The sequence below is a fragment of the Notothenia rossii genome (assembly GCF_949606895.1).
Source record: "Notothenia rossii genome assembly, chromosome: 1".
NCBI lineage: Eukaryota > Metazoa > Chordata > Actinopteri > Perciformes > Nototheniidae > Notothenia > Notothenia rossii.
This window is the reverse complement of record NC_136912.1, coordinates 88,071,120-88,080,829: the sequence shown is the minus strand read 5'-3', so window position 1 is coordinate 88,080,829 and position 9,710 is coordinate 88,071,120. Positions and strand designations below refer to the sequence as shown.

Below are 9,710 nucleotides of genomic sequence, written 5' to 3'. Positions count from 1 at the left end.
ACACATAAAAAGGGGGAAGATAAGATATTGTTAAACTGTGATTTTATCTTAAAAACAACATACTGGAGCTGTTATTACAAAGATGTTGCATCTCCCATGAGATTTCTGCATTTCTCACTCAAACTTGTCAGATGGCCTCAAGTCTCGCGATATTTCGATGGCCTCTCTCTGTGGGTGTCATACACAGGTCTGATGCTGCAGCTGCTGCTTCCTGTATTGAAGCACCACCAAACAGAACCAAAGCCCTTCTCGCTTCAGAGCCCAGTGCCCGGTGCTGAAACAGGGAGGAATTTGTAGCTGAGGTCCCGCGGAGGGAAGAAGCCGAGTCGGTGTCCCGGTGAACCCGAGGCGGCCCGGTGAGAAGCGAGAGGCTCGTTTAGGACTCTAGACGCAGGGCACGATTTTTACTGGAGCTGGTGCTAGCTAGTAGCAGCAGCTAGGTGGTTAATGGCAAGTAGCAGCAGGTAGATAACCTAGAAGAAAGCAGAAAAAAAGAAATGTTTTTACTCCAAAAGCTATAGGTGCACCGTAAAACGAGCTGACTTTACGAGACTGTTCTCGATATGGTAAAACAATACACAAATATCTGACTGACATGCTACCGAAAGTAAACTAACTTTGCTAACATTAGCTAGCCACCTATATCTGACCCTGTTGCTTTTTTTCAGACAAGAGTTTCTTAGCAGGAAAACGTTAGAATAGACATTTCACAGCTTTTACTGCAGGTTTGTGCATTCTTGGAGAAAGTAGTTTGGGGTAATTGTTGAAATGGCTCCTAAAAGAAGACCCGTTCCCCTGAACATAACGCCCATCGGGGAGGGACAGGCCACCTCCAACACCGTCGATGTTGCTTCTGAGTGAGTAGACTTTATGTGATTATAAGATAAATCAAGAAGGTATAATTCAGCTGTTTTAATGTTGTGAATATTGTACAATATTGCATTTTGGAAATAATTTGTATTTTGTGCAAAACAACACATGCAATGACCAATATACCACATTTGTTTCTATGTGATGATAACCGTTTGTGTGCTGTCATTTATTTGTATCTTATTATATTCATGAAGGTGAATGCCTTAATACAACCCCAATCGTTCAATTTGTCTTAATTTAATCTTATTTGAGTCTTACATTTATACCAAATAGGAAATGCATGTTAGCACATCAAATTAACTCAGATGTTTTTTTGAAGAAGCATGTCACCAAAATAATTACTGTATTTCATGATTCTTAACGGTTAACTTCTGATGTATGTTTCTCTTTATTATAGCAGTTTTTTAGGCTGGTTTAACATTATTGTAACTTTAATAACACAATAAACTCAATTGTTATTGTTTGGGGAATAGTAGTGAATGTTTTATAAATGCTCTGTGTATGTATGTTATCACCAAGCACCGCATCACATCATCAAACAACCATTTAGACAGTGTAGTTAAATATCCCTTTATTCCTTTCTGTCTTCTTTTATCTGTTTGTTAATCTATGAACCATCTCCTCACAGAGCCAACCTCGAGGCCTTACAAAAGAAACTGGGTGAGTTGGACCTGGACGAACAACAGAGGAAACGACTGGAGGCCTTTCTCACCCAGAAAGCTCAAGTTGGGGAGCTGAAGGATGAGGATTTTGACCCCATATGTGAATTGGGCGCCGGGAACGGAGGAGTGGTCAACAAAGTCCGCCACAAACCCTCGGGTTTGGTCATGGCCCGGAAGGTAAGAACTAACATTTGTCAAATGTGTTGTTGCAGGGGAAGCGAGAGAGTTGAAGGGAGCTAAATCAAAACACATTCCAGACGTGTTTAGATCATCATTGCGTCTCAGGACTGGTGCTGGTTTGATTTACTCCACCCACTTTTATTTAAAGCGCACTAACTTTCTGTAGGAGAAAACACACCTTGTTTGAATACAAAAATAACACATTCACCAAAAATTATAAAACTATAACACAGGTCAGTTTTTCCGAACATAAATCTGAATTTTGAAAGGCTGATTTCACATGACCTATCCATGCTTAAAACATAAATGTGTCTCTTAAATGTTCTAAACCAATATATATATATATAACCAATTAAAGCTTATCACAGATGAATCATTTATACCGTTAACATTATAAGTCAAAACATTTTTGCAATGAACAAATACCAGAGATATGTTTGAGAGAGTTAAAAAGCAGGTCCGCAATCGCATGGTTTAATTTCTTTCTCTTTTTTCGGCTTCATCCTGGTAGTTTTTCTTTGTGATTTTTAATCCCTCAAATATTTACGTGTGAATCTGCATTAATGAATGCAGTATTTCCTTGGAATTCACAGCTTTCTTTAAGCAGCTGCTGCTTAGGCTATTTTCTCCCCTAATTTGGTCATAATGAAAACGTGTAGTGTTTACAAGTCAGACAGTTATTGGGACACCGTACAGACACTGCAGCAGCACCTCGAGCAAGCACCATCTTGTAGAGAGAGAGAGAGAGAGTAGAGACTGTTAAGCCCTTAAGTTTGTAGTAACATGCAAGGTTTTTTTCTTCCCCCTAAACGTTTTTGCAAATCTTGAGAAACTTTTTGGAAATATGGGAATTTGTCTTTGCTATTTTGTGATTCTTTAGATTATAAGTGGCTGTACATTTTAAGACATTCTGTGTACGTGGACTCACTTTGTTTTTAATGTGTGATTGTTTTTGTATTGCTTGATTTTAATTTGACTTTAACTGTATTTATTTGCTGTTCTTTTCTTTTCACTATCTTTGTAAAGCGACTTTGAGCACCTGTAAAAGCGCTGACAAAATACATCTATTATTATTATTATTATTATTATTATTATTTGTCTGTTGTAGTACCATCTCAAATAGTATGTGTTGTGATTACTACACACAGGCAAACAGCATAGAGTTATAGTCATGTTTTATCTACCCCCACCTCTGAAATATGTTACCATGAGATATTAGGGGGCGTGTGGTGTGACGCAGTGGGTTGTATGTTGGTGTTCAGATCAGGGGGTCACAGGTTCAAACCCCACTGCAGTCAGCATGTCGTTGTGTCCCTGAGACACTTCACCCCAAATTACTCCTGTGGGGATTGTCCACAGTATCGAGTATGTAAGTCGCTTTGGATAAGAGCGTCTAACAAGTGTAATGTAATGTTAAACCATCAGTGAATGATCTGAAAGCATCTTTTTGTTTCTGTCTGAGCAGCAGTTTATGTTCTCAACCTTTCCCTCTTTAGTTGATCCACCTGGAAATCAAGCCTGCCATCAGAAACCAGATTATCAGAGAGCTGCAGGTGCTGCATGAATGCAACTCTCCCTACATCGTGGGCTTCTATGGGGCCTTTTACAGCGATGGGGAGATCAGCATCTGTATGGAGCACATGGTGAGAGACAAAGACTGTTAGCAGGGCCATCTCACAATGGACACACAATTGATACCAGTATTTTGTCTTGTAGTTCTTTAATTGTTTCGAACAAATGTGTATGTTTTATTAGAATTCTGCAACTTTTCTCTACAGGATGGTGGATCCTTGGACCAGGTCCTGAAGGAAGCCAGAAGAGTCCCAGAAGAAATCTTGGGAAAAGTTAGCATAGCTGTACGTATCTCATTTATTCTGTTGAATTCAACCATGTATGGTTAAACATTTTTGTTATTCTAAGTTTATCATTTTGAAATGAGTTACAATTTACATTTTGAAGTCAAATTTAAGATTGTTAAAGCTTGTTGCTATACATGGGTTTGCAGATTGCTCTGCTTATTATGCTTGTCCCTTTTGGTATTGCCTAACTAGCTGAGTTTCGTTGAGTCATGCATGAGTCACTACTGTATTTTACTCTGGAAAACCGTTTGCATAAATTCAAAATAACTAAGCTCTGTAAACAGATTGGCAAAAATAATGTTGTTCATTTTCTTTTAAATCTGTGTAGGAAAAGCTTATATTTGAATGTGTTGGATATACATTCGATTTCGCTCTTGTATACTTTTAAGTGAAATGTTTCATTCGTTTTTCCTCTCCAGGTTTTGAGGGGATTAGCCTACCTGCGGGAGAAGCACCAGATCATGCACAGAGGTAAGGAGCTGCTCTAGTCCCAATAAATTACAATTACCATCAAAATCCCTGCAGCAACATTTTTCACATTACTGCAGAACAACAGCTACAGAGTGCAGTCTAGAAAATGAAATAAGTAATTGCACTATTTCTGAGTTATGAGGATGAGGGATGGTGTGGATATTAAAGTCTCTCATTGCCTTCAGAATGAATAATGCTCAAACCACGGTGCCTTTTTCAACTTGAAGAGCGTTTGACTTCAGATATCCTGGCAGCAAGATCACAAAAAATGTTGATGGATATACTCTCAATTATATTTTATGACATAGCAGTAACTGAGAATTACACTAATAGTTTTTCACTACAGGCTTACCACTGCGTATTATGTGGTCTTGGAAGACCATTAAGCTAATGATTTTAATTAATTTGTATTTTTTATCATTTTAATTAGGATTAAGTAGGATTTTTATGCCAAAAATTAATGAGCACATTGACTTCTTATTACCTGCCACAACAGTTATTCGCTACCACAGGGTGAAAGATGAAAGCAAATTAGCCAGTTTCTAATTAATTCTTCCTATTATTGGGATATACCTTTTCGTGGTCACTTTTTAGTTCAATAAAAATTCAATTTAGTTTTTTTCGGCGTCTAATTACATTTGTAGAACTTCTGTTTAGGTTACTACTTCTGGCAACTGTGCCTTCTTTTCAGATAGCGCAAATTATGATTTGGATGAAATACATTGTAGACGTGCTTAATGGAGTTGTGTTGTGGTTGATATAAAGAGTTTCCCCCCTTTGTATTAGTGGTGGCTACATTTTACCAACGCTTGTGAAGCAACCAGTTTAGATTTAGACCCTGTTTAAGCCTTGCTGCTCTCATAGGTATCATTTTTATTTCTGAATGTCTATGAACATTTTGTTGTAAGTGAATACCCTACAATTGTCCCTGTCCTTTTTTCATTCAATTATTTTAAATTAATTGTCTTCATGCTTTTTCCTCCCTATGCACTGCATCAACACATTTAGAACGAGCACCACAAGGCAAGCTTTTGTTTCACAACATCACAAGTTCCTGATCATATAAAGTTGAAGCATTGCGACAACAATCCTTGGTGAAACCCATTATCATTGCATTCTAATCAGAACAATAAACCATCGCAGAGTGTAAGGCAGATACGTTTTCGATAGCACACCAAAGAGCAACAATGGGTGTGTTTTTGAAAAGCACTGTTACATTCAGACCTGCATAGTGCAGTCTCACTGTGCTGCAGGGTCGGTGGTACTACGACAGTTGTCTGTGAGCTCAGGCGGTAATTACAGCCTCTCAGATGTGATTATACAGCAGCCGCGCCCTGCTGACCCCTCCCTCCGTGTCTCCCTCCATCCTTCTCCCGCTCTTTCATGCCACTTCTTTCTGAGACACTCTTCACATGTCCTTGGTAGGTGGGGGGTGTCACACCACAGAGGACAGATTGCAGGGCTCAGTCATACCCCATTATTTTGCAGGATGTTTTTCAGCGATGAGCAGTATAAGTGGAGGACCTGGTCTTGTTTATAACGGGCTCAGCTTGAGATGTTACTGTTCTCTCTCCTCTGCTCGATCAACACGGCACCGCAGATAAAGCTTGCGTTCCGTGCAGGCGATCCACAGGCCTCATGGCAGACAGTAGCTGTGGTCTAAATATTTGTTTCTTAATTCACAATATGTAGCAAAAATATTTGTAGTTTTTTTTTTCAATCTACTGAGAATGCTTATGTTATGAACATTCTTACCATCCCTGGAGATTTTTAGACCTAATGTTAGCATATACTGGCATGAAAACATATGCAATAGACAGACAAATACCGTATACCCATACAATGATTTACCCTACATATACCTATACCTTGTAAACACTCCCCTCTCATCTTGATTGAACATTGTAGCACTACGTCGAGTATGGACAACAAAATTAGATGTGTATGAAGACGCTTCTTCATTATTTTAAATTTAACGTACATTTGTTTATTACTTCACGTCCCCTCTGCCACATAGATGTCAAGCCCTCCAACATCCTGGTCAACTCTCGCGGGGAGATCAAGCTGTGCGACTTTGGTGTAAGCGGCCAGCTCATAGATTCCATGGCCAACTCCTTTGTTGGAACACGTTCCTACATGTCGGTGAGTCAGCTCCACACGCCTGCGCCCCCACCCCTTTTCCCCTGGCCCTATCCCCACTTTCCTTCTCCTCTTTTCTCACATTGCTCTTGTTCTCAAGGCCCCGCCCTCTGCCTTCCCTTCCCCTGGCCCTCCCTCACTCCCCTGCCAAGAACTGAGGGCTGTGCCCAGGAAAGGGTTCTTTGGCAATGAGCGATGCAACTGTGCTCGCTCTTTCTTGTCCTTCTTTCCCCCTCTTTCTCTTAGACACCTGGTAGGTGCAGTGCCGAAAGCTGCCTGTCATCCTGTACCCACGAAACACCAGTGCTGTACATACCTTTGATCGTAAATCCCAACACACACCTGTCTTTACTCATCCTACTTCCTTAAGCAGTCCAATGCTACTTTTCCTTTCCTGCCAAACCCAACCATCCTCTGTCCTCTTGCCCTCACCACACCCCAACTCTTCTTGCCATAACGCCCCCCTCCCATTATCCAACTCTGCCACTTCCTGTGTTTTTACCATCCAGCCCTCTGCCCTACCCTCTCTCCTGCCTGGTGTCTTGGCTCTACCTGCTCCACTCTGACGTAGATTGTGTGTTTCTCAACAGCCGGAGAGACTGCAGGGCACACACTACTCGGTGCAGTCTGACGTGTGGAGCATGGGTCTGTCCCTGGTGGAGCTGGCAATTGGCCGCTACCCCATCCCCCCACCAGACGCCAAAGAGCTGGAGAACATCTTCGGACGGGCCATTATGGACAGGGCCGACGGAGAGCCTCACACCAACATGCAGAGGCCCAGACCCCCAGGCAGGCCTGTGAGCGGTAAGAAGCACAAGAAACATTTCCAAACTTGCATTTACATATAAACAAGCTAAGCATTGTCAGCATTCTTACATTCATGTTTTCAGGATAACGCTTTTAAGTATACTTGAATAAAATAACTTATTGTAACTTATTTTATGGCAGAAATGTATTTGTTTGAGAGAATGTATTCTAATTGTTTCCATGTTTTGCAACTTCTCCACAGGACATGGGATGGACAGTAGACCAGCCATGGCCATCTTTGAACTTTTGGACTACATTGTGAATGAGGTGGGAGAAAGCACTGATAAGCACACATTTTCATCTCTCTTTACACAAAATCTCATTGTATATTTACATAAATTGTACTGTTTTTTTTACCTTTTTTTTGTTGTTTCTGCTCAGCCGCCACCTAAACTGCCACTTGGGGTCTTCACCAATGACTTCCAAGACTTTGTGACAAAATGGTGAGCACCGACAATGACATTTATAGAGTGAACAGAAAAAAAAGCAAAATCTTGTTTATTTGCTTTTAGGCAAACATAATGGAAATAGACATTGTTGAGAGCTTAAATGTCTTGCCTCCCTGTGTTTTGAATGCCATGTGACACAAAGACAGAAATGAGTTTGGATTATAACGCTTATTTTTTGTTATGCACATGGTGGAAACTAGTCTATTGTTTAAAAGAAATCCTACTTACTCCTTCATTTACAGAAACCGGTATACAGTCACTCATGTAAGTATTGTTTTTTGTGTCATTTGTGTCCTCAGTTTGATCAAAAACCCAGCTGACAGGGCCGATCTGAAGATGTTGACGGTGGGTACCTGAATTGCAGTTTCTCTTTATCTCATTGTGTCATTCCCCAGTTATTTTTTGTGACAATCGTTTTCATTTGCTTTTGCTTTTTCAGAGTCACACGTTCATAAAACGCTCAGAAGTGGAGGAAGTGGACTTTGCCGGTTGGATGTGCAAAACCCTGGGCCTCAACCAGCCCAGTACCCCCACCCGCAGCACTGAGTGACCCGGCCCCCCACTGCCTGACACTCCCTGGGGTCTTGCTTGCATACACATACTCGTAAACAAGCCATCACTCACATTGGCACTTTTCCCCTCTTGCTCTTGGGTGAAATGGTTTTGCCCCTCCCATTTATTTCCTAACCAGCAGCAGGGCCCGTTGAGTCATTGTACTGTAACACCACGGCTTCACCATGCCAGTGTCAAAGGGTAGCCACAGCTCACTTTTCAACACTGCTACAGAGGATTTAAAGCACTGAGTGGCTGCCATTGTGTCATCTGAATTTGCATGGATTGACAAACTTATTTTGTATTGTTGAATATTCTGTATTAATATTTTCTATGGCAACAGTTGGTGGCTTATGGGAGTTGTATTTTAATAAATATCCTGTTGTAGAGATTTCAAAACAAAGAAATCCAAACATGTCACCTACTTGCAAATTCTTAATTCGTTTTATTGAACGTATATGCTGCTATGCTGATTTAAAATCCCTTTGTCAAACTTCTATATACTAAAAACGTTCTCTGCAGAGAACTTGCGATTACCAATTTGTAATAAATAAAATGTGTTAGAGTGCAGGACAAATCGACGCATAGTCATTTTCCCTTTTCACTAAATGACTGTTGACTCAAAAGATCCCTTTGGAAAACTATCACAAACCAAAGAGAGAATTCATGACTAAAAGTTTTTCAATGGCTGATCAGTTTTTTTTTCTTTGCGTATGCACATTCAAGAACATATCAGTGTCCTTTGAATGTTTTGATTTGTTTCCTTCAGTGAACTACACTCTGATTGTTTCCTCAACGTACATGCCCCTCCCACACTGACTCTCACGCCGGAGGAGGCTTTATGCTGTGGTGGCCTGACATATGCGATAATGTCGTTATTGACATTGAGAAAACAAAATGTATTCATGGGATAATATAGCATGGTTTGTTATTTTTCTAATACCGTATGTGTATTTGATTTCCCAAGATCATGATAGCGGTTGATTATCTGGTGGTTTTATCAAAAGCCTGATTCTCTGCAATTTCAATCATGTTGATGGATTCTGACTTTTTTTTTTTCTTTGATGTTGGGTCTGTACTTTCCCCCGAAGTGTATTTGGTTATGTTTTCACTGTACTGCTACGTGTGGCGCTCTTACTCCAGCCTTGAGGCATGCTTTTGGGAAAAGATGTGCGATGAAATACATTTGAAAAGCTTTTCCCTGTCATTTGACCCAATGAATTGGGGTGAAAATAAAACCCAAAGTTTAAATGGAACTTCAGATGTTCCCAGTACTACAGAGGGTTTGACTGAACACTTTAACCCAGGTCAGTGTTGGTCACATGGTGGTGGTGTTACTTGCTAGCCTGCCGTTTTGCTCGAGCACTTGTATTCTCTCTGCTTATGGCTGCCCTTTCTTACTTCCCCAAACATTTGCATTTGTTCAGAGCAAAAATGAATGCATTGTCACTTGTATGTGTACAAAGCTATACACAATAAAGGAGTACTATGTTGCAGTCTTAATATGCAACATTTTGATTTATGTAAATGACAAAGGAGAATAGTCATTTTATTATAATATAAAAACGTGTTGGATATGGTTATGATGTATAAAAAAAGATTAAAATAAAACTTATTTGTGAATGTACTGTAAGTTGTTTTTCATTTATGACAGCTATTTATATTCACTCAGTCATTTCCATGTAGCTAAGTCTGATAGATTTACCAGGAATTGTAAC

The 9,710-nt window shown here is 40.2% G+C and overlaps 1 protein-coding gene across 1 annotated transcript; it reads left to right on the top strand.

The window, feature by feature from the left end:
- The first annotated feature begins 172 nt into the window (after nt 1-172).
- On the top strand, nt 173-9,619 carry map2k2a (mitogen-activated protein kinase kinase 2a). Its single transcript, XM_079673707.1, has 11 exons — nt 173-857; nt 1,502-1,712; nt 3,212-3,358; nt 3,494-3,571; nt 3,994-4,045; nt 6,063-6,187; nt 6,775-6,988; nt 7,194-7,258; nt 7,373-7,434; nt 7,740-7,785; nt 7,880-9,619. Exons 1-11 carry the CDS (start codon nt 769-771, stop codon nt 7,988-7,990), a joined length of 1,200 nt encoding a protein of 399 aa, XP_079529833.1. The 5' UTR covers nt 173-768; the 3' UTR covers nt 7,991-9,619.
- The last annotated feature ends 91 nt before the right edge of the window (nt 9,620-9,710 follow it).

Coding starts and splice junctions, on each gene's coding strand:
- map2k2a (XM_079673707.1), top strand. CDS start 769: ATGGCTCCTAAAAGAAGACCCGTTCCCCTGAACATAACGCCCATCGGG. Junction 6,989..7,193: donor CCCAGGCAGGCCTGTGAGCG/GTAAGAAGCACA, acceptor ACTTCTCCACAG/GACATGGGATGGACAGTAGA. Junction 7,435..7,739: donor CAAGACTTTGTGACAAAATG/GTGAGCACCGAC, acceptor TTGTGTCCTCAG/TTTGATCAAAAACCCAGCTG.